This window comes from Pseudopipra pipra, chromosome 3, assembly GCF_036250125.1.
Source record: "Pseudopipra pipra isolate bDixPip1 chromosome 3, bDixPip1.hap1, whole genome shotgun sequence".
Lineage (NCBI taxonomy): Eukaryota > Metazoa > Chordata > Aves > Passeriformes > Pipridae > Pseudopipra > Pseudopipra pipra.
The window spans coordinates 58675814-58700407 of record NC_087551.1 but is presented as its reverse complement, the minus strand read 5'-3'; the positions used below and the strand labels follow the sequence as shown (position 1 = coordinate 58700407).

Here is a 24594-nt window from a genome sequence, read left to right as displayed (position 1 = left end):
TCGGCAGGAGGCATCTACGAGGGCCTGGGGTAGGTGGTCGGCGGGGTCGCCTCGGGAGCGGCCGCGCCGCCCCACGGAGAGACTCTCGTTCCACGCCCGCCCCGCACGGGGGAGAGGGGCTGCCTCCCGCCCCGACAGCTCCGGCAGTGAGACCTCGGGGCGCGGGGGGGCTGCGGAAGCGCCGTCGAGGGGCCGCAGCGCGGGAGTGGCGGCAGCGGCGGCGCGAGGCAGTCCCGCCGCTTGAGCGCGGGAGGGGCGGGGCGCGAGGGCCCCGTCGGGCGCGCGGCCCCGGTGCGCCCGCCCCGCGCCCGCAGCCGCGGCAGGGGCCCGCCAGGCGCCTGCGCACTGCAGGGGCGCCAGATTTGGCGGGAGGGGGAGTGTCCAAGGGCCCTTTGTTTGATGGCATCTCTGTTTACAGAGTTTACTCTTTAATCTCAACCTGTTTCCTCCTCCTCCTCCCGCGGCTCCTCGGCACTCCTGTGTGCGGCGGCGGAGCGCCCAGGCGCAGCCCGGCAGCAGGGCGCGGCGGCGGGCGCGGGCTCCCCCGTTCTCCTCCCCCAGCGGCCGGTGCGAGGATGTCCCGGAGACCCCGGCACAGGTAACCCGCTGTCTGCGGGCGAGGGACGGCTGGCCCTGCTCCGCTCCGCTCCGCGCCTGTCAGACGGCGCGCGGGACGGGAGAGGGGGAAAGCAGCAGCAGGAGACGGGCTTGCCCGGCGGACGGGGCGGCGGGCGGGCGGGGAGGCCGGCCCCGTGCTCCGTGCACCTGGTCTACTCCGCCCCCGGCCCCGGGACACGCCGCAGAGCCGCCGGTGACAGGGCGGTCGGTCCCCGCGCCAGCCGGGGGCCGTCAGGGACCGGGGCTCGCTGCCCGCCGGGGCCAGCGCGAAGTCCGACGGAGCTGAGCGCCCCGCAGCTGCGGGACAGGACAATGTCTGGCGGGCTCGGCGGCGGCAGGTAGCGCGTCCCGTCCCATTCATTCATTCATTCATTCCCGGCGGAGTGGCACGGCAGGTGGGCGGTGGGTGCGGGCATTGGGCTCGCTCCCTCGTCTGCTTTTTATTTATTCGTGCAGTGGCGGCCCCTTCGCCCTTGGGAGCGCGGCTGTCGCCAGCGGGACTAGTTACACCCTGCGGGACTTAGCTTTTCACCGGCACACGCCGCTCGGCACATGCCGGAGCGCGGCAGCGCGGGCGGGCAGCTGCGGGGGTCTGCGGGTCCGATGGACCGCTCGGCCGGAGCTGTCATCCGTGCCCGCCCTTCTGCCGCGCACCCGGGCGAGGGCGATCCGTGCCGCGCCAGGGGCTGGAGGTGGCGGCGCCCCGGGGACGGCGGGCTGGACGGGACGGGACTGGGCGGCAGCGCCGCGTGGCCGCGTCCGTGCCACCGCTGCCGGGCGGGCGCACAGAGCGGGGTTGTTGTCTAATTAGCCGGGGGCAGCGCGTCGGACACGTGGAGGCTTTTTCTCTTTCTCTTTGCAGCCCAGCATCCTCTCCTCTTCCCCTCCCCTTTGGCTGGCTGTGACAGGGGAGAAGGTCGCAGCCCTGCCTGTCACTGCCCGGCTGCCGGCCCCGTCCGGCAGGACTGGAGGGCTTGGGGGTCTCTTTTTAAGGAAGAGGGGCTTACGGTGCGGGAGGAGGCGGCAAGCCGCTGGGCGAGCGCCGGGCTTACTCCCAGTGTCAGAGCGGGGTTGTCGCTAGGGCTGGCGGTGAGTCACCCGGCCCATCTCTCCCGAAAGAGAACGGGACGGCCACCGCTGCCTCGCGGGCGCCTCCCGCAGGGACACGGCGCTCCGCCGCCCCGGGCTGGGAGGCAGGGACTGCGCGATGTCCGCCTGATCCGCGGGCGCGGCGCCGGCGGGGCCGCCCCGGCGGACGCGGGCTCTGCCCCGCGGGGCTAGTGCCCGAATTCCTTCAATCGCAGCAGCGAGTCATTTCCTTTACACCTTCTCTTTTTCTTTTCTTTTTTTTCCCCTCTCCCCCTTTTTTTTTCCCCGTTCTTTTCGCCGTATATCATTGCACAAGCCGGTTGCCCGGGCGAACAGCGCAGCGCTGCTGGGGCGGCCGGGGGGCTCTAATCCGCTGTCCCGGCCGGGCGGAGCGCCGTGCCGTGCCATGCCGTGCCATTCGTGCCGTGCCATCCGTGCCGCGCCGCCCGGGTGGAAGCTTCGGGCCTTCGGCCAGAGGTGCAAAATAAAGTTTTAGAGGACCGCTGAGGGACCGGTTGGCTGAAGAAGCTACCGAGCGTCCCGAAATCCCGAAAAAGGGCCCTTTTCTCCTGCTGGAGATCGCAGGTAGTACAGTGGCGTTTGCTCGGTACTGCAGTGCCAGCGAGGCCCCGGTTATTTAAATAAATCTGTTACAGTACTGGTCCCACATTGAAGTCCTTTAACCTGTTCGCCGCTGATGCTGTGCTACCGCTGCAGAGCGGCGTTTCCCTGTGGTGCCCGCGCGGCGCCGCCGCGCAGGAAGCGCCGCCAATGGATGTGTACCTGGTGGTTGCTGTCTACGAAACTCATTTTCAAAATGATACTTGGAAATTGAGCCACAAAGCTTCCTTTGGCATATGGGCAGTGGCGCAGCTGTCTCGGTGTGTCATTGAGAAAAGCGAATGCAGTTTGAGCGGCGGCTGGGGACGGAGCTGCACTCGTGGCAGCTGGAGCGTGGGAGCTTTGCTCAAGCACGAGAGGCTCCAGCTGCCAGCGAGGGGTGCCTGTGGAGTGGGAGCTTCAGTCAGGGCTTACCCGAAGTGATTACGTGGGCTGGGGAACAGGGAGTGAGCCGTGGGGCTGCAGGACTACAGCACGGTGGGGGCGAGTTGAGGGTGGCAGCGATGGGCTGGGTGGGTGAGTCAGGGGCCAGCTGGCAGAGACTAGGGGAAGGCCACGCACATCACAGTAGGCTGTGGAAAATTTCTTACATGTAGCATAGTTTTCATGGCACATGCCACAGGCCAGAAAACGAGGTGGAAGATGTACAGTGTGATTAGCCCAGTACTTTAAAAGAATGTATGTTCAACAGCTTGCATTTTGGGGGTGTTTGCATCTTGACTAACAGTCTCTGTGCTTCATTGCAACTTAATTTAAAGTAATCTGCTGAAAACAGGTTAACAGCATAAACAATGCCAGGTAATTTTATTACAAAATAACTTTCTTTTAATGTCTTAGTCATACCTTAACACACCACAGCATGCTGTACCATCAGATATATCACAGATTTTAGTCTCACAGCATGACATTGACTCCTTTCTAGCACTAGTGGTTATCATCTCTTAGTTGAAGTATCAGAACTGCTGCTTATACCTTAAAAGTTAGAAATAAAATACTGTCCACCAGAAGGGCACCTCTTGTTGCGAAACACTCTCTATTCGTTTTAGTTAGCTAGGTAGAGCAAGTGCCATTTGTGAAAAGAGTAATGGAGTCCTTTTTTACCCATAGATAGCCTCTGGGGAAATCCCTTAGTCATAAATTAGGTGAGAAGCGGAGTATTTCAAAAACAATGTGAGGGATGTAGAAATAGAATAGAGGTAATAAAGTATTAAGTTAGAGAAATGGAGGGTATGGAAGGGTTTAATCATTCATTTGTTTGTTGCAAGATATTAAACATACTTGTACTCAGTCCTTTTCAGTCCAGACCCATAAATGGAAGGCACATTTTATACGAGAGCTTATAGCATGTTAATGCTGCCACTTACTGTCTGTACTTAATTGTAAAAACTTTTGCCTTTGCATATAGGGTCCATAACCCTTTTCTCAGACAAGGTTATTATTGTTTAACTTTTTGTATTTGTACACAGTCTGTTTTTTTATGGAACAGTATAAATATCTGCTGTATAAAACATACAAACCCACTAATATTTTTCAGAATGTATGGCATGAGTTAAAGATCTTAAACATGTGCTTCTGTACTGGACACAGCCTCTAGTTCTCTTTATTGTCCCAAACATTGTGTTTTAATTTGAAACCTTCATTGGTTGAAAGTTTGCCAAATGTGTAATTCACCACTGATCTAACATTAAGAGCAGGTCTAAACATGCACAGTAATACGAAGGTTGCCAGCCCTTTACTTGTATCTGTGGATACCAAAAACAGCAGAACCAGTTCAGAATACTAGAACAACAGAATGCAGAACAAAATCTTGTTGTGCAAGTTTTAAAACTTTTATCTGTGTAACCTTTGTAAGGATTGTACTGGGGTTTTTTTGTGCTTTGTAATTAAGCTCAAATCCTCATGTTCCACTCTGTCTCACTGTGTTACTTTCTGCAGTATATATAGTAGTGATGATGATGAAGAAGATGTTGAGATGTATGATCACGATTATGATGGTCTGCTCCCTAAGACTGGAAAACGTCACTTAGGAAAAACCAGGTGGACCCGCGAAGAGGTAAATCCAAGTTCATTCTTCTCCTGCATGTAAAAAGATAGAGAGCATGGATGACATTCTTCTACGACTTGCTTCATGTTCTTCACCATGTTGCTTATCTGCAAGCTAACTTCAGTGAGAGTCCCATGTGTATCAATGAGGACAGCTTTTTTGACCCATTAGCTACATTCAGTCTTTTGTTGAACTTTGAGAATTGTTCTTACATTTTAAATAAAATGTGTAAATACAGGTTTTTTTATTTCCACTAAACTCTGTGTTGCAGGTTTATGGTATGTGGGTCTCTGTGTAATCCTCCTTGGAGAAAGAGGTTCAGAGTCACCTGTAGCAATGCTTGATTGTTACTACTTGGCTCTTTTTGTTTGAAAACGGTTGCTATGAGAGAACTGATGTGAGTTCAGTGTCCCACAGCAGCAAACAACTGTGGCAGAAACTGCTGCAGTCCTTCTGTGCAATTTGAAATTTGCACATTAATTGCACCATTATGATTCCAAGTGAACATAAATTAAAAGCTGGAGGAAAGAAATGCAGCAGTATCAAAATTGAGCATTCAAGATGTGTTTTGCTTTTGAAGGTCAGAATATGTTTTAGTCATGATACCCTTGAGCTGACTTCTGGGAAAATTGTGGTATCAAACTCCTTTACCAGTTGGATATCCTTTGGCTGTTTAACTGGTTTGAGTTTATTGTGAAATACATTAATGGAGTTCTTGAGTTATGTTTTGACTTCTCCTCTCTAACAATGTATATTGATATATAAATAGTGGCAGGTCACCTCTTGCAAGCCTTTTTTTTTCTTTCTTTTTTTAAAAATCATAATCTGCTCTTACAAAGGTGGACATGATTGTAATGTGGCCTTGGAGGAAGGAATGGCCATTTTCCTGTCACATGAACTGGGAGCATACTGGGAGATGCTAACTGGGGAAAGAGAGGCTTATTTTCCTCCTCTTATCTCTTGGGGCATTTCTCATTTGTTTTACACTATCTCAATCTTTCCCAGTACATGAGATTGGTTTCTTTTGTCTTTAGGGTCTACCTTTCTGGCCTTATCATTAAAAATACTGGGCCAAATTTCTTGCTATTGCAAGTGTGCCAAATTCCCTCACAGAGAACAGGAGCAAAAGGGAGCCATTAATTTTATCGTGCATTCATTGTACGTGGGTAGGTCATGAGCAAATTACGGGGACTCCCATTACTTGCAAGACACATAAAGCTTAAGGCTATGATTTTCAGAGGTATCCAGATATCTAGGTGCCTGAGTGTTACTGAATTTAATTGTTATTCTGATGCCTGACATCTGAACATCCATGCCCTCTTCTAAGTCCAATCCAAGAGTAACAGTTACAGTGCTTTGAGCAGTAAAATGGGAATGTGTAGTGTGAGTCAAAGAATAGCACAGAAGAAGTCAGTCTTTCTCCTGCAGCGCAGTGAAGAACTGTGCAAAATCCACCGGAGTAGAAAAATCTCGTGTTTTAGGCAATTGAAAGTATGACAAGTGTACAGATCACCCTCTGGTACACTCAGAAAGCAAAAGTGGATGCATAAAAAGCTAGAAAGACAAATTTTAAAAAAAATTATTTCTTTTGCATTATAAGAGATTTCAGTATTAATTATGTCTGGTCTTTTTTAATGATTCAGGATGAGAAATTGAAGAAACTTGTGGAGCAGAATGGCACAGAAGACTGGAAAGTCATTGCTAATTTCCTTCCTGTAAGTGGATATTGGTTTCTGCTTCCAGGCCTAGTGACAACTCTTTATCAGAGGTTTCCCTCATAAAGGGGAAGGGGAGCGGTTGCTTTATAGTTACATTTTTGTGGGAGATAGAAAACCTCCACAAATGGAGACCTTAAAATTTATTTAGGTTACTGTAGAAACCCTTACAATTTATTTCCTTTTCGCTTCTCAGAAAGGGTTGGAGAATAATTGAACAAGCAAAAATGGGGGATGGTCGGGTCTTGCACAGTAGATGGTCAATGTGACACTGAAACAAAATGTCTCAGCACAGTGAAAAAAATTGCTTTGGTGAATTGTAAGTGTGGTTTGGAAGATAATTGCTTTGTGAACACTTTTGCTGAAACTGTATGTGAAAGCATGCCAGCTATTGTGCAGATGAGGAAGATTAAGTTTGTGTAGTTTGGGTGATACAGTCCTCACTGCAGAAGCGATGGAAGTCTATCTTTTCAGTGAGAAAATTGATAGTTGAGCACCTTTTTCTCAGACTTACTGTATCACTCTATGTTTTTTGGTAGTTATAGTTAGCAGTGAAATAGGTCGGGAACAAGTGTACCTAAATAAGAGCTTTCTCACTCTACATTCATCTCGTCTAAAGAATTATCTACTTTGCGTATTTTACATTTTGCTAGAATCGGACAGATGTGCAGTGCCAGCACCGATGGCAGAAGGTACTAAACCCAGAACTTATTAAAGGTCCGTGGACTAAAGAGGAGGATCAAAGGGTAATCAGTTTTCCTTTCTGTCTGATTAATGCCTTACTAGCAGATTTCATGTGTTGGGGCAAAACTCCTGGAAGCTTTGGTGGTCTCAACGCTAATGTGGCCAGAGGCAGACTGTATTTGTTTAGTGCTTTCTAAGTTTGCTATGCAAATAAATTAACATTGCTTTACAGCACTGTAATGTAGAATTGCAGTCTAGAAATGCCTTTACTATTACCAGATTTTTCCTTTTGAGTAAAAGTAGGAATGGGAAGTGGGGACCCTTAATTGTCTGTTAGTTTTACTGTAGTAGTTTTGAGAAATGTTGTTGAAAATACTGCTACACCACAGAAAAAAAAAATTCATTGATTCATTATGCATCATTAAATACAGGCAGTTTTTATGTCCTTCTTTGAAGGTAATAGAGCTCGTGCAGAAATACGGTCCAAAGCGCTGGTCTGTCATTGCTAAGCATTTGAAGGGAAGGATTGGAAAACAGTGCAGGGAGAGGTGGCACAACCATTTGAACCCAGAAGTGAAGAAAACATCCTGGACAGAAGAGGAAGATAGAATTATTTACCAGGCACACAAGAGGCTGGGAAACAGATGGGCAGAGATTGCAAAGTTGCTGCCTGGACGGTAATGACATATACCTTTAGCTCTTAAATAGGAAAAAAGGAAAAAGCTGCAGGTCTGAGCAGTCTGTTTCGGTCTCCTCAGGCTGCACTTTGTAAATCGAAAAATTCTGGAATCAAAACCTGGGAAGCCAGTGACACTGATGTGCGTTTTTCTCAGTGGGGAACTGCGCTGTTTGGTCAGTACATGGAACAGTACACTATTTTTACATTCTTTTAATGTTTGTTATAGGCAAAAAGACCCTGTAACTAGAGCAAGACCATAACAACTTCCTAAATGTCCATGCAGTCTTATTTCTGCCTATGATGACTTCAGATTTAAAGGTTCATATCTAAAGGATCAGGCTCTGCAAGGGGAACATAATTTGCATTCAGTGAAGGGTACGCCTTCAACATGAAATCCAGTCTCTTTATTCAAAGTGATTTAAGAGAAGGCTGCTTCAACTTTTGTAATTGCTCCTGAATCATCCAGATGATTTCGACCTGTTAAAAATCGATGTATGAATTAGGAGAAACTGACTTCCACAAACTCTGGTCCTTGAAATATTTGTCTTGTTGAAAGCCTATACACAGCTTGCATATAATTTCAAAGATTTAGTGTCTTATTCACTGTGATTAAAAGTGACTTAAAGTGTAGGCAAGGAAATAATGTAAATAATGTAAGCAAGAAAGAGGTTTCCCTTCTTACTTTTATTCCTGCTATTTGGTAAAACATCTTCAAGATCTAAATATAATGCCTAAGGTCATGATACCCTTTTAAGCGGGCATTCGCTAGGCTGCTTTCACCTTCTAGAAGAAAACAAGAAAGGAATTAGCCCTTGGAAATATTTTTGTAGCTTCCACACATCACAGATACTGCTTTCAATGATACTGTGTGGTGGTGATGTTTTTCAAATAGAGGAGATGTTTCTGAGCATACTCTTAAAATCTCACAGACTTGGTAAGTTTGCTTTTTCTGACTCATATATGTGAGAATTTGAATCTCAGTTTTTCTGCATCTAAGAAAAATCCAAACAGCTTTGTTTACCAAATTTTTATGTACAGCGTGGTATTGTCATTGTCTAAGTGGAGTGCTGGAAAGTTGCTTGGAAGTTAGTCTTTTCACAGCTGTTCTTCACAGCCTTTCTTTCCAGCAGTGAGATACCATAAGACTCCACTGAAATATTAACACCTAGAAAGATGATGTTGGCATCCTTTAGGTTAGCCTCAAAGGGGTGTTAGCATTTGCTGTCACCTCATCTCATGGGAATGAGGCAAAGCTGAATTTCTTACAGTTTGAGGATGTAAGGCATAGAGATTGCTTTTAAAAAGTACATAAACAACCTTAGCCTGCATTTATTTTTCCACTAACTTTTGTACTGAGCGTCTTTCCCCAGAAGTTGAGAGTAGAATTTGTAATGGCAGGGGAAGGAGGAAGGTTAGAGAAGAGCTCAGGGTTTAAATAGAGATGCCAACAGCAGTTCCCTGCCTATTGACCTGTCTGAAATGAAAATGCTCATTTTTGAAACTCCTCAAATGTATGTATTTGTGTTGCAGAACTGATAATGCTATCAAGAACCACTGGAATTCCACCATGCGCCGAAAGGTTGAGCAGGAAGGCTACCTGCAGGAATCCTCCAAAGCCTGTCACTCCTCAGCAGCTGCTGGCTTTCAGAAGAGCAACCACTTGATGGCCTTTGCTCACAACCCGTCGCCATCTGCCCAGCTGCCAGTAACTGGCCAGCCCCCGCTGAGCAGCGACTACCCCTACTACCACATCTCTGAGCCACAAAACGTGAGTGCCAAAGATGTGCTGGGGGTGGTTGTTTGGCTTTGTTGAATATGGGGGTGCAATTTAGCCATGCCTGGTTTTGAGGAGCATGAAGGGTGTTCTCCCAGTCTTGGGGGACTTTTAGTGTTTGATGTCAGATGAGGACTTCTTTGACTTTTACTTCAGTCAGTGATGAAAACATGTATGTTTCAAACTGATGGGATTCAGGGATTGGAATCGGGTACAGCGGTTTTAATGCCTTGTAAGCAGTTAACGTATTTCTTAGTGTGGTGAATATCAAATTTCTTGCAAATCAGTTGAATCTGGCTAGTTCTGTGTTCTATCAAAATCTCCCACGTTCCCTTCAGTAATATTCTTTTTGTGGGTTGCCTGTTGGAACCGAGTAAACAAGTATTGTTTTTAATCATATTCCTTTTCTATTAATGATTAATAATGAAACGGGCTCCTGCTTCAGACAGTTATGTCGTAGTTTTAGATGATAATAAATTGCATCTTTTGCTTTTTTCACTTCAGTTTAGAAAATCCCTACAAATATGTCTATAAATTATTCATCTTTTCTCATTCAAGAAGGGTAAATATTTCATATATGAATGTTCTTTCTTCCTCTATAATGCTCACTCTCATATTCCTGAAAAACTGTTTACTTTTCTTGTAAACATTGTTAGGTTTTTTGCTATCATCTCCATAGATTGTAAATATTAAGTACCTAAACCTTAATGCTTAGTATGTTTAACATGTTTAGTATGTATGTTTAACACAAATTCACAGTGCAAGCAGATAATATGATAGAAATAATAACTTTTAGTGTCTTTTGCTTTTTGGCCTAGGTTCCTGGTCAGATCCCATATCCAGTAGCACTGCATGTAAATATCGTCAATGTTCCTCAGCCAGCTGCTGCAGCTATCCAGGTAGATAACTTGAACCTCATTTCAAGAGTTAATTTCTTGAATATTTGTTAAATCTAAATGCAGATATCGTACATTAAGGAAACATTCTAATGTATTAAGTGTGGTGAAAAGAGAAAATGGGGAAGGTGGGGGTGTTCTAACATGGCAAATAATTGCTCCTTCTGAAGTGGATTTAAAGCACAGTAGTTGACATCTGGTGTGATAGCTTTCACTTTCTCCATTTCAAATGTCTATACTGAAATTCAGCAGGGACTTTGATAGTGGAAAGCACAATTGACATTTGTTTCATCTTAGAGTCTAATTTGGCTGTTATAACCACAGGTCGGCAAGCCATAAGCATTTTAGTTGCTACATCCTATCAGACCTTTATCTTTTCTTTTCCCTTAACTCTTAATTTCAGAGACACTATAATGATGAAGACCCTGAGAAAGAAAAACGAATAAAGGAATTAGAGTTGCTACTAATGTCGACTGAGAATGAACTGAAAGGGCAGCAGGCATTACCAGTAAGATTGTCACCGTGTGCTTGGATGGAGGGATAGCAGCTTTACCCCAGTGCTTGTCTTTTTAACTTTTTACTCCCCCTCTGCCTTCAGTACTAATCAAGGCTCTATATTTCAGTTTTAAAAGGATGAAACATAGCACACATATAATCTACATTTGCTTCATAAATTCTTCTATTAAAAACAAACAAACAAACAATTTGCAGGTATTTTACTTTGCAAAGTGGGAGCAGGACTGGGGTCTGTAACATGATGTAATATCGGAAGCGCGATGATTGTACAAAAATTAAAAATCCTACAGATCTTTAATCAATGAGATCTGCATTTCTTAAAGTGTGCAATGGTTCATGTGATGAAAATGTAGTGCCTGTGCATTAGATTTTTCTTCTCTGTTGTATTCTTTCCTTCAGCTGTGTTTTTTACACTTTGTAAGCTTCAGACTTGGTGCACGTTTGACAGTCTGTTTTACTTCTCCAAATAATGTTAGATTCTTCATAACTGCATGTGTGGAGCAAGTGCTGGCTATTACTGAATTCTCACACTTCGTTGTATATGCCATTGGATGTTAATGTGTGAAAACCCTTATGTAATTACTTAACACCATCACCAAAGCAAAGAAGCCCAAAATCATTCTTGAAGTTAGGTGATAGCCAGCAGATTCTTTTTTTTTTTTGGGTAATATCGAAATTAATAGTAAAACAACTGCATGCGTGATACATTAGTTTGGCTACTTTTTAACTTTAGTTAATGTTTTGCAATTTCTTCTGTTGCATGATCACACTGGAAAGAAACTTCTGTTAATTTGTTCTTCTGCTTTCCTAACCACATTGATTTGACAGCCTCTTCATTGCATTGGTGTAAGCTGTAGCATTAGACAGGGATAGCAGAAGACAAGGAGATAAGCAGACAAAAGCAACTCTAACTCTTAAACCCTTTAGCCTTCTACAGGGCTGAGCGCTCAGTAGGGAAATCCTGCCGTTTCTTGCTTCTGACAGAAAATGACTTGCAGACACTTTTTGAGCTCTTGGTGGAACACAAATTGAATTGATAATGTGTTACTAATGATAAATGCCTATAATCCTGGAAGTGAGTTATGAGGTAACTTTGGGATAACAAATACAATGCCAATATTACTTAGAACAAGGTCTTGCACTGATGAAAGGAAACATCTTGACAAATGTTTCATAGGCATAAGCTTTTAGATGATGATGCAACTATTATCTTTCTTCCAGTGGCATCTGACACCTTGTGCAATTTCATTGCTAAGTTCCTTCTGCCTTTCCCCCCTCCCTTTTCTTTTTTTTTTCCTTCTTCCTTTAGACACAGAACCACACATCAAACTACACTGGCTGGCACAGCACCACAATTGCTGACAGTACCAGGACCAGTGGTGACAGTGCACCTGTTTCCTGTTTGGGGGAACATCACCACTGTACTCCATCTCCACCAGTGGATCACGGTTGCTTACCTGAGGAAAGTGCATCCCCTGCACGGTGCATGATTGTTCACCAGAGCAACATCCTGGATAATGTTAAGAATCTCTTAGAATTTGCAGAAACACTCCAGTTAATAGACTCCGTAAGTAGACTTGCCACCTCAGGTGGATTTGTGCATGGTCAAAGAGTAAGGGGAGAGGAACTGGGACTGTCCTAGATGTGCTTGTTGTTTTTCTCCGAGTAATTTCTAGTTGCTCCAGGATCTGAAGCTTAGCTCCTGACATAACAAAATGTAGCTGCTCGTAAATGAAGCCCTCGAGCATGGATGCATACGCTTTTTGTGGGTGTCTCCCTTTCCTGCTACGTCTTGGTGTGGGAACATGACTTTTGGCAAGCTGTACAGTAGGAGCTTGAAACGATCTCTCAACATTAAGTCTCCTTAAAATAAAATCAGAGACACTGAGAAAGATTTTAAAAAAGGAAATGATACTTGTATATATTTGAAGTGATACATGCCATATATATGGCTGCTCCTGTATTTGCATCATTTTCTAGAAGTTTTTTTTGTAGCTTCAGTAGCTGGTTCTCAAAGTTTAAGGAGCTTGCCCTGGCAAATCTCAAGGACTGTAAGCACATATTGAACTGCCAAGTATCTGACTGACATCGACACGAGCCTTTTCTTGTTGTGGTCTCTGTGATGATACATGTACTGAAGTAGCACGTTGAAATATGTTTGTTGGTGGCAACATCCATCAGCAGCAGAAGTGTCTGCTTCATGCAGCATCACGTCCCTTTCAGCGCATTCAGAGCAGGCTTGCAGGTTAGGAGTTTTGGTTTAGAGCACACATGTTTTGCTAGCGAAAGGCACATCTTCATACCAAGCAGAAAATGCTGGGCAAACAGATAGTAAGGGCGTAGTGTGACTCATTCTTTAGGGACTCAGTTGCCAGCAACACTACTAGAATGTTAGACAGTTTGATGTGATCAAGGTATGTATTGAAAGCACAGTGTTCACAGTGTTACTACTCACATAAACGTGGTCAGGCTGAACTGAACTGGGAACTACTTGTTGTTGGTTACAGGCATATCCTAGCGCTGTATTTTCATGAGGTGGCACTATACACTGTCTTATACCTCTGTGCCTCCCACGTTGTTTCAGAATCCTTCATCATGGGGTGATCTCAGCAGTTTTGAATTCTTTGAAGACACAAAAACTTTGGCTAGCAGAGCTCCCTCAGGCAAAGTTGCACAGCTTCAGCAAAGAGGGGCCAGTGCTTGTAGACCTCAAGAATACCCCATCACAAATTTGAGCAAAGTCATGTCAAGTCAGGGCTCTCTACGCTCACCAAAGACCTTATCTGCCTCACAGGGCAGTGCGGCTCCGTGGGTCCTTCTTCGCAAAAGGAGAGGGCACTCCAGCCCCTTAGCCAGTGGCCACGGTAGCACCTTGGTCCTAGCTGACGTCAGCAGCTCAACTCCTACTAAGCGCTCCCCTGTCAAAAGCCTGCCCTTCTCTCCCTCGCAGGTAGATCAAGACTTCTGCACAGATGTTACTAAATTCTCAAAGTCACCCCAGTCTTAACAATTTAGAAACTAATCCTTTGGAACAAATGACTAATTACCGTTGTGCTTGTTGATTTTCACTCTGTGTTTGAATCTTCTCACTGCTCTTAGACTTCACCACTGAGTTTAGTTAATCAGCAAGCTAACTGTTGATCTCTTCTTTTAAATTCATCTGTGGGGCTTGGGTTTTTGTGTTTCGTTTTTTTCCTTTTGGGATAATTTCTGTAGGGGAATGAGATTCCTTGCTTTGCTCTTGCTGCTAACTCTAACTACTAGAGTTTAACATTTCTGACCATTTGTAATACTTTCCATCTCTGTCCACTTACAGTATGATTCATTGACCTAGAAACCCCCAAACTGCATTTAAATAGCATTCAGGTTGTGAGACAAACTGACAACAACCAGAAAATTCAAATCACACTCGCCATCCTCAGCCCAGGCCACGTGAGTTGGAGTGGAATAGGAATGAGGAGGAAAATGGCCTGTTAAAATGGCCTGGCATGCACTTCCAAATTCCTGATAATGGTTGCTTTGTTTCACAGCTGTAGCACTATTTAAAAGTGTTTTGGATTTTTTGTTTGTCTATTTGTGTTGGTTTACCTTGGTTTTGCTTTAGTCTTTGAAGTCAAAGAAACACTATTTCATAAAGGATAGTAAAAGATTTCATGTAATGATCTCCCACTTATTTCCTGTTACCTGTTAATCCCATGTCATTTATCCAGTGAAAGCTGGATTTTCTTAGATGCCACATTTTTATAAAGTAGCAAGTTGAGTCCAGAAGGTAATACATTGAATTCTTGTCAGAGTAAAGGATACCACTATGCTCACAGATTTGTAGATGATGGAAATAGAAACAATATTTTAGGTTACTAGGCAGAAACATGCAAGGGCAATTTTATCCAAACAAATACTGCTACCTCCTTTTCAGTCAGCTATTTCTATTCCAAAACACTCCACGCCCCCATCACAGGTGGCAGTTCTCATTTTATGCTGTGAAAATGAAGCACTTTGTTTTGAGAGAGATGATGGGAAATTTATTTTCCTGTCATAAACACTTCATTTACTGCCTTAAAAGCCCCTAGATTCCCCATGTAAATCTTTGTGGAATTTAACCCTGTTTCCTGTGGCTTTGTTACTGAAACATCCATTTACTCATTTTCATCCAGTTCTTACTTGGGCACACTGCTCTTAATTAAAATTTATTTGGAGAAAATCCAAATCAGGCTTTTAAGATTTGGCTCTTAGAGTGGTAGAAAGTGTTTCTCATTGTAACCAAGTGTCACTGTCTTTAGAACTTCCCTCTCTAGAATTGCTTGGTTTGGCTTCCTAAGTGATCCAGCCAAACCGTTGAGTATTTTTTCACAATGCAGTCAGGTATCCCACATACACCTACTTGCATCATAGGGTTAGGACAGTGACTCATGTCAATCAGAAGAAAATAATTTCTTTTTCTTTTGTTCAACAATGTCATCCTAACAAGTCAACCATTTAATCTGGATATTACTGTTAATTTTTTCTTTCCAACCTGCAGTTCTTAAACACCTCATCCAATCACGAAAACTTGAACCTGGACAACCCTGCACTTACTTCCACACCAGTATGTGGCCATAAGATGGCAGGTACCACCCCGTTCCACAGGGACCAAACTTTCAAAGCTCAGAAGGAAAACCATATGTAAGTCTGTTGTCTTGTTGGACTCATGAGGGTTCATTTCTTCAGGTTTGCATATAACTATAGTGCTGGGTCAGTGTATGCTTCAGTCTGAAAGAAGGCAGGTTTAGACCAGATATAAGGAAAAAATTTTTTACTGAGAGAGTGGTGAGGCACTGAAACAGGTTGCCCAGAGAAGTTGTGGCTGCCCCATCCCTGGATGTTTTCTAGGCCAGGATGGATGAAGCCCAGGGCAACCTGATCTAGTGGAAGGGGTCCCTACCTGTGGCAGGGAGTTTGAAACTAGATGATAAGGGTTGGACTTGATGATCTCAGAGGTCTTTTCCAAACTGGTTGATTCTGTGATTCTATGATATTTAAGGTCCCTTCCAACCTAAACCATTCTATGATTCTATGCTTCTTGCAGAGTTGTTTGCTAACACATTCAGATTTTTCTTAGTTTGGAGTAAAACTTTCACTTCATGACTGTGGAGGTAAGTTATTAATACAGAACAGTCATACATATAGGCTCACCAGTTTTTAAAATAAAGCCATTACACCTTATCGCAGTAAAAAAAATGTTCTACCAGAAAAGCAAAATGGATTATAGGCTTGCAGAGAAATATTTTCCCAAGTCTTACAGCAGCTACTGCCTGTATGCACATATATCTGTAAAGAGGTAGCATTTCCAAGTGTCTTCCTTTAAAGTTCCTCTCCCTCTTTTTAAAGTTTCAGAACTCCAGCAATCAAGAGGTCGATATTAGAAAGCTCTCCAAGAACACCCACTCCATTCAAAAACGCACTTGCAGCTCAGGAAATCAAATACGGTCCTTTGAAGATGCTGGTAAGCAGGAAACAATGATAAAAGTTGCTTTGATATTAGTGCAGAGGGATGTTCTGGGACTTGGATATAACGTTTCTTCTCTTCCTTTCAGCCTCAAACTCCGACTCATCTTGTAGAAGATCTGCAGGATGTTATCAAGCAGGAGTCGGAGGAATCTGCAATAGTGGCTGGGCTACATGAAAGTGGACCCCCTTTGCTGAAGAAAATCAAACAAGAGGTAAATCTCAAACTTACCTTAGGCAATTTAATTCAGAACACTTTCTGAGAAACTTATACGAATACCTTTTCTGTTAAATAGCTGTGTCTGTTTTTCTTTCATGTGAGCCCCAAGATCTTAGTGTCGGTTCCATATAGTATACTAGGCATGCCTAATTCATCTCCCATTGATTTCCATAGAAGTCTTTCTGCTGTTTTCAGCAGGGGTTTGCTTGGGCTGTTCTAATGCAGTTTTCGTTTGAAACTTAAAAAGAAAAGAAAAATTAGATAGGAATTTGGATTGAATCTTTCAAATATTGGTGAAAAATATAGAAGAACCCTATGGGGACCAAGCTCCATGGAGTGCCTTAGAAACCTGAACATTTGAGGACATTGAATTATATTACTTTGTCACTGAAGTTCTAAAAATACATATATTCTCAATCCTTTCTAGGGGATTAAACTCCTGAATACTGACAGAGCACTGAGTGCAAGTATTCAAAGTTTTATTAGATGGCGATTTTTTTAAGAACCTTGAATTTTTTCTTCTATAAAGACCAAGGGTGCTGTAAAAGATGTTATTGTAAACAGGCATTAGACACAGCTGTGAAGAATATTTGTTCAATTTATTAAGCAACTGACAGAAATCTGGTCACTTAAGTACTGGTTGTTATCATGCCTTTCCTGCTTTCAGGTGGAGTCTCCAACAGATAAAGCTGGAAATTTTTTTTGCTCAAATCACTGGGAAGGAGAAAACTTGAACACTCAGCTCTTTACACCTGGGTCTGCTATGGAAGATGTGCCAGTAAGTTTTCACACCATCAAATAATTTTTTTTGTTTTACACCCCTGTTCAATTCTTACATGCAAGAGAGAAAATATTTTGTCTGACCTTCTTCACAAGTAGGCATTATTCATTATTTCTGTATCATTTTCCTGTACTAAGCATAAAAGGTGAAATCCCACTCTTGATTAGATCACTGTAATGCCTGTAGAAGGTAGCAGAAGTTGCAGCCATTTTGCAGCCCACAGACTTTGGGAAGAGCCTGCACTAGGAGGACGCCTGCACTTGTGTATAGAAATGACTAGATCATGGAGTTAAAAACTGGTAAAAGAAAGAGAGAGTCTCTCTTGGTTTGTGTGCAAAGGAGACCTTGCATGTGAGTGGTTTCCTTTGCTTTGCCAGGACTTTTGGGACTATTCAATGTTACTATTATTCTTGCATTTGGGAGTTTCACTGGATGGAAAACCTTTGCATGTGGCAATGCTTCTGCAAAGCCAAGTCCCAGGGAGCCCAGGCTGAGATCTGCTCCCCATCTGTGATTACCCAGTATGACAACTTCTGCAGTCAGGCTGAGTTTGCTTTTAATACATTTGAATTCAGGTTGTTCCTGTGAGTTGCTGAAAACCAATTTTTTTTCTTTTCCTGCTCAGAATCTTCTTACCAGCTCCATTTTAAAGATGCCTGTGTCTGAAGAGGATGGTAGTTTTCACAAAACAGTTGCAGTACCTAGAAACAGGCCACTAGCTAGTCCTCTGCAGGTAACTATTCTTTGATAAAAATATCCCTTGTATATAAATATATATATATATATATACATCTATATATATTGTTTTCTCACAGACTGATTTTAAGTTTTGAGTATGGAAGAATGAGATGTTCAGATGAATGTGGCTGAGGATATCGCTTTACCTGTGGAGCATGAGGACACAGTGGCTTCAGCTGTGCCAGGAAGCTGAATGGGACATAGTGCCATGTGTGGGGTGTTGTAATCAGCTGGGTGCAGTGTTAAATTGGTAGGACTAAGAATTAATGTCAGCCAGAGGCTTTTTTTATGGACTTCTTGTAGGCAGCACTGCTGTTTTGGAGAGCAGGGGAGTTTAGTGGTATGGTGGTGACCAGAACTTGTCACTGGCCTAGGGGTGAGAGGAGAAGATTCTAGCACTGCCTGACACAGGTATGGCCAATTTTGCCCATCCAGGCCAGCACTAGGATGGCCTTTCCCTGAGTGTTGGCTGAGGCTGGTCCAGAAATGCAATTGTAACAGGGGGTCTGAAGGGGTCTTTAACCCTTACGGCCAGCTGTACGTCTGGGCGTCTCTGAAATTAATGAAATGTGTGATTGTTGTAATGTAAGATAGATTTGAGGCTGGGCTTTATGTATCTATGTTTTTGCCAAGTGTTAACAAACATATACATTTGCTATACTTTAAAATATAGCTGTTACATAGGGCCTGATCTAAAGCCCACTAAAGTTATTAGCAGCCAGTTTGTCAGCTCTTGTGGACTTTAGATGGGCCCCACAGCAAGTCATTCAGAAAACGAAACACAATATAGATGGTAATTAATCATCCTTCCACCACAACCCATATTTTTAAGGTAGATGAATGTGATTTTGTAGCCCTTCTCCACACAGGAGAATTAAAGGAAAGTGTGTCATTCCCCAGGGTGAGTCACTGTCAGAAAGGAAATTGTAACTCCGTAGTTCCTGACTTTCAGACAGATAGTCCACATGGCTAATCCTTTCTTTCCTCCCTCTTTCCAGAATTTACATTAGGGTTTACTTACAGTAGGAAGGAATGAACAAAGGCTGGTTTTGATTAAGCATTTCTAACCAGGCATTAAAAAGGGAGATAATAAAATTTTACACGTCCCTGTTTGGCACAGTTTGCCATGGAGTAGGCTTGTATTTTCGCCGCAGATTCGTTTGATGAAAAACAGCTTTGGAGAGCTGGGACTATGTTTCCCCTCAGCACGGGGGTGTCTGTAGGGCCCAAAGACTCATACTCCCTATTGCTTATCTTCTCTTTTCTCATGAACTTGGTTTTTTTTGCTACCCCGTGGTAGGTGACTGAGAGAAGGATTTTTAGATCCACTGCCCCTGGTCTAGGACAGGTATATAGGGACTGAATTCAGACCACGTCATGGCAAAGAAGCCTAGGGCTCCAGCTTTGGAGGGGGTTGCTGAGGTTCCCTGGACATCTGGTTCAGCTCTGCTGCCTTGCCAGCATGCCAACACCTCTCTGGGACCTGTGACCCTAGCCAAACTCCAGGCTCCTCCATAGGTTTAGGGCAACATTTTCAGGTAGCTAAACAACGTATTCTGTGTGTTGTCCTGTTAGCAGTAGTTGCCTGCGCTCCGGCTGTAATAAAAAAGAAGCATCTGAGGTGCCTGTAAAATAGGATCCTTTGATCTTTGGTGTAAGAGTGTTATATTTCCTGCTATCTAAAAATAATTTCTTTATAAGCTGCTGTAAATGAAAGGGCTTGTTTAACCTTCTGTCCTCACTCATGCTGATTTTGTTCAGGAAGTTTACACGAGTCAATTTGTGGATCATTCTGGATTCAATTCTTCAGTCCTTTCTCAGGAAAAGCATGTTAAAAGTCAGGTATTCTCATTGTTCGGATAAAGAGGATTTTTTCTTAAGTAGGAACTGAATTAAAAAGGACTTCCCAGCTCATCTCAGAGTTTAAAGCATGTTGAACTGAAAGAAAAAGTAGTTGTAAAAAGCCCCAAAATTAATAGTTAGTAGGCAGTTTCTTGTTGTACTAGTATGAAAGTAAAATTGTTCTCTCTGCTGATGAAACATTAAACTTTTCAGCTGAAATATAATCTTAAGTGAAGGCTAGGGGTTTCTGTGATGGCAGAGACAGCTTTTTCAGAATGAAATACAGGCTTTTTATAACAATGCAGTATTGTCTGCCGATGGCTGCGCTCTCTGATTTGGATTTGATGTCATGGTCAAAAGTAATGGTAAGGCTGCTTGGCTTCATTTCAGAGGGGAGAAGTTTGGCCCTATGAAGCTCAGACAAGATGTGTAGTTTAGCTCTTTTTCACACCAAAACCTGCTGCTGCTCTGTCCCTAATTCTTCTCCTCTTCTACCCCAGTGTAAATGGACTTGTATGATGAGGACATAGAGTGTCCAAAGGGTGCAAAGCAATGGGGAAGGTTGGCGTTTATGCTTATTGATCGGTTGCATTTTGTACCTGACCAGTTTTTAAGCATGTTTTGTTCTACACTATCTACACTTCCTAGTTTCTAATTTGGTATATTGCCTCATACATGAACACATGCATGGACACACATGTGAACACTGGACTAAATCCATTGATTCCATGCAAATAGACATGAAACACGAGGGAAATCATCTGGGTGAAATTTAATTTTGTCTGCATGTGTTGACATTGCTGCTGTTAATATTTTGGACCTGATCCAACTGTTCTTAGGCAAATTCTCATTGTCTTCAGTCCAAGTGAGAATTATAGCACTCTCTGCACCTTGGAATCTGTGCATGAAGAGGGAAGAAAGAAAGAAAGAGAGCACTGAACTTAATTTTTGTTAATATGCTTGGTTCTTAAAACTCCCTTTTAAATTTGAACTTACATAAGAGGGAGGCAGTATATTTACCAGCCCACAGTATTTTTCATTGCTTTAATAATTTGCACTTCATTTACATAAAGATATTTGGCTAGCAATAAACTGATCAAAATGCTTGATTACTTATGGTTTTGCTGTTAAATTCCAAAGAAGGCAAGAGTAACAAATGTTCAAACAGATCTCTAAGGATATTTTTTACTGCATTTTGGATACAACTGATCATATGCAATTTAGTAATTAATAGCTGATGACCGTATCAGATAGCACAATATGATTCATGATCACTTAGGAGGAACAGCATGTTGCATAATTTGGCATGTGAGGTCAGGTAGCTGCATATAACAGCACTGGGAATATGGTGGTGTCAGTGTTGTACTAGAGCAATGGAAGGAGAAGGCCTCTTAGACTCAAGAAGAGTTTGGGCTTGATCCCCATTCAATCCCATGTTTAAGTCTCTCTATGACATTGGATGTAAAGGTAGTTGTGTGTAAGACCTTTCTGGTAAGGTGTGAAGGTTCAGCCAGTTTTTTTGTCCTACACGACAAATCTCGTGTCTGTACATTAAGTATTATCTTGCTGGCAGGAACAGGTCGTGTCTCACCCAAACCCACATGTTGCCTTGGGGTGGACTTACAGTCCATTGCACAGATCCCAAATACTTCTGCTTTATATTGGTGGAGTTAGTTAAAACCTGTATTTTTGCACCCTATATTTTTGCCACTTACATGGCAGGTAGATTCTGGCCTTACAAGCAACTTTTCCAAGGGTTAAGATTTTGGTGTTAAGATTTTGGGATAACCTACTCCAATACTGAGCATGTGCTTGAATAATGCCTCGTAAGAGGTTACATAAAAAAAAACTTTGTTTCTGGTCCTTCCTATGTTAAAGTTAGATTTTATTTCACATTATGTTCTGTAACAGTAGCGGTACATAATACAAACTATCCTAACATAGACATTGTAACAGATAGAAAAGTAGGCTAAATCACAGACCTTCCACCTAACCCTGCAGGCTATCAAAAGACACCATGAAATGGAACCTTTTAAGAAAATAGCACTGCTTTGATATCTTCTTCCCCCAGTAACAAAGGAAACAACACAAGGTAGAAGCCCTGCAAGCTAAAGAGAACGTTCTTCAACCCCTAGCTCCTGTCACTTTCCATTTTTTAACCACAGACTGACACGTTTCAGCTCGAATTTCCTGACTTTCAGCGGTTTATGTAACCATTTTCTTTAAAGAGTAAGTTTAAAGGATTTTAAAACAGTTACTTGGCTAACCTTTTTTCAAGAGTGTAAGCTGTCACGAAGCTTAATTTTCTCAATTTAAAAGGTGAAATGTTATTTCATTTGCAGCTGGTTGTAAGATAAAATGTCCAGGAAGGCAGCATGGTCTCATGCAGTAGTAGGCTTTCTCTTGTTTTCCTCCATAGCTTTTCTGGGGCAAGAAGATCCTGAAATCTCATACTCTTCTTTGTTTAATCAAGGGAGAGGAGGAAGCATGCTGTGTTTGAGATTTGCACAGCAAGGGAAGGTAGCCCTGTGGGTTTCCCTCACTTGTGTTGCCCCTTCTCTCACCAGTGACTGATGTGTACACGAAAGAGCTGTGCTTGGCACAGCTGAGGGAGCAAGAGGAGCTTTGCAGTTACAGGTCAGTCATTGCATGTTTTCCGTGCAGGGCAGCAGAATTTGAGTTGCAAACAGATCAGATAGAGCTGCCCTGAGATGGTGGTGGTCTCTCAGAAAGAACAAAAGCGACAACTTAACTATTACCCATTTGCAGCAATGTATTCTGATCTGTGAAAAAAAAAAATTACTTAAGGACAAAATCGGAAAGGAACTGAATATCCTAGTGTGAATTGCAGATGCTTAGCCCACTCCCATATCGCATCCATTAATCTTACTTGGAAAGCTCACACATCTCGAGCAGGAATTTTGTCTGAGCAAGGCTTCGGGGTTAAGCTCTTAAAAGTGCCATCAAATAGCTTTTTCTAGCTCTGGTATCATGCTTATAAAAGTTGAAAAGTTGGACCATCGTCTTTTCTCACATTTAGCGAGCTGTATTTCTGAGCAACTGGGAAAGCCCCAGAGTTTAGGAGAAGTCTGTCCCACGCTCGAGGGGAGAACTAGCAACATGAGCAGAAATTGGAGTAGAATTCATTTATGGTCACTTGAGTTTTTCATGTCTTTACTGTCTGGTATTGATAAGTAAAAGGGCTGCTCTTGGTACTGCATCCTTACAGAACAGAAAGCCATGTTATTCTACGTGATATTCATTGTATTCTGCTAAGAAATTGTTTTGTTTAGGACACTGTTTTACTTTTTCAGAAGGAGTACCACATTTCTGTTCCAAGCCCTCTTTTCAGTCAGTGGCATGTTCTGCAAACTATCCATACCATGCAATCTAAGGGAAAACTGGCAAGAAATCCAGCTTTCTGCAGCAGGAAAACATGATAAGAGACCTTCAAATAGTCTGAGCCCTCTAAATATTTTAAAAATATTATCTTTTTTTTTTCATAAATGCCAGCACAGCTTTGCTAAATTAATGGGAATGTGTGTAAAACCACTAACTTTGCTGGAGTTGCTGAAGATACTTGCCAGCATAGTGGAGATTTAAAATCTGCTTTCTAGCACAGTTCTTTGGCCAAGGATTTTTACTGCACTTTCATCAGTTTGGGAGCTCAGAATTGCAGGACTGCAGCAATGTTTGGTTTTGGCATCAGTTCCTAACACACAAGGTGTCGTAACACTGGAGCTTTCTTAAGCTCTAGAGACAGCACATGAAAAGGCAGTCCCAGCTACGAGTGCAGTAGGACAAGTTCTGTTAGAAGAGCACCTTTCCACAGTCTTTTTTTCCCTTACTCTGGTCTTGTTTTCTTTAGATGGTCCAAGTTTTTATTTAAAGTGCTTTAACTGGATGTCCCAGTTACAACTTTGACAGTTTGTTTACAGTTCACATCTGCCTGAGGGCAGTCGAAAGCATATTACAGGATAAGTAAGGTAGTTTTACTGCCAGGAGAAGGATGTGCTGGTAGGATTATTGAAGTTTAAAAAAAAAGAAAGAGAGTGGGAAAAAAAAAAGGCCAGGGAGAATGACATAGCTGGAATTGTACTATGGGTGTGTAATTTTATCCTATGGAAATTTGTAGTCGTATGCCTTCTTCTTCCCCCCCACTCCCTGATTTAACTTAAGAAGAGAAACTGCTGTCGGTGGAAGAGAAAAATACAGCTGGAAGTACTGACTGAAAAGGCTTAAACTCTTTTAATCGACAGCAGAACTATAACTAGTCTACCACTCTTCAAGGCAATTCAAAAATTATGTGTATGGGAAGAATTTACTATGGAAATCCCTTTCACTCCCCAGTGGCTGGGAATTTAGGTGCCAAAACAAACACCTCACTCTTAAATGACTGAATTTAAGTAGGGTGAAATACACTGAGTCAATGAACACATGTCCATCGATTCTAGTGGGTTTTGGGTCAGGCCTTTTGGCTTCTCATTACAAAGCTCTTGTGTTTCCACGCATTGATTTGCAGACTTAAACCTTTAAATGTGATGAGGAGGATGCAATGAGCTTTCTGCAAAAGGAGTGTTCTGACAGGGGTTTCTGTGCTGTTTTCCTGCATGCCTCTAGCTTTCTACCTGGGTCTCTTTTCTTTTGATGCATTTGAGGAGCACTGCTTTCTCTGGGGCGCTGCTACTGTCTTGTATCAGCCCTGTCAGTACTTGCTGTGAACCTGGCATGGAAGGAGGCATTGTAGCATCCCTTTTTATCCTTTTTACTAAGAGATCCCGTAGCTGTGTGTGACCAGGCCCAGGAAGGTGCTTTGCCTGGGCCCTGGGACCCAGCATTCCCTGCCAAGGAGGGAAGGAAATCTTCTTGCGTCAGAATGACTTTCACACGTGC

General features: G+C 43.2%; 1 protein-coding gene across 3 annotated transcripts in view; it reads left to right on the top strand.

Annotated features, from left to right (window-relative positions):
* Positions 1 to 442: 442 nt before the first annotated feature.
* Positions 443 to 24594, top strand: part of MYB (MYB proto-oncogene, transcription factor) — a 28605-nt gene continuing 4453 nt past the window's right edge. The window contains exons 1-15 of one of the 3 annotated variants that reach the window (XM_064649433.1): positions 493 to 598; positions 4264 to 4381; positions 6016 to 6087; positions 6741 to 6833; positions 7228 to 7448; positions 8981 to 9218; positions 10043 to 10123; positions 10524 to 10628; positions 11946 to 12203; positions 13431 to 13586; positions 15156 to 15298; positions 16004 to 16118; positions 16210 to 16335; positions 17008 to 17118; positions 17747 to 17854. In XM_064649433.1, coding sequence (XP_064505503.1) covers positions 576 to 598; positions 4264 to 4381; positions 6016 to 6087; positions 6741 to 6833; positions 7228 to 7448; positions 8981 to 9218; positions 10043 to 10123; positions 10524 to 10628; positions 11946 to 12203; positions 13431 to 13586; positions 15156 to 15298; positions 16004 to 16118; positions 16210 to 16335; positions 17008 to 17118; positions 17747 to 17854 — 1968 coding nt within the window. In that variant the 5' untranslated portion in view covers positions 493 to 575. Of the gene's footprint in view, positions 599 to 4263; positions 4382 to 6015; positions 6088 to 6740; positions 6834 to 7227; positions 7449 to 8980; positions 9219 to 10042; positions 10124 to 10523; positions 10629 to 11945; positions 12204 to 13430; positions 13587 to 15155; positions 15299 to 16003; positions 16119 to 16209; positions 16336 to 17007; positions 17119 to 17746; positions 17855 to 24594 lie in introns of all 3 variants that reach the window. The other 2 variants (XM_064649434.1, XM_064649435.1) reach the window with 2 other exon arrangements.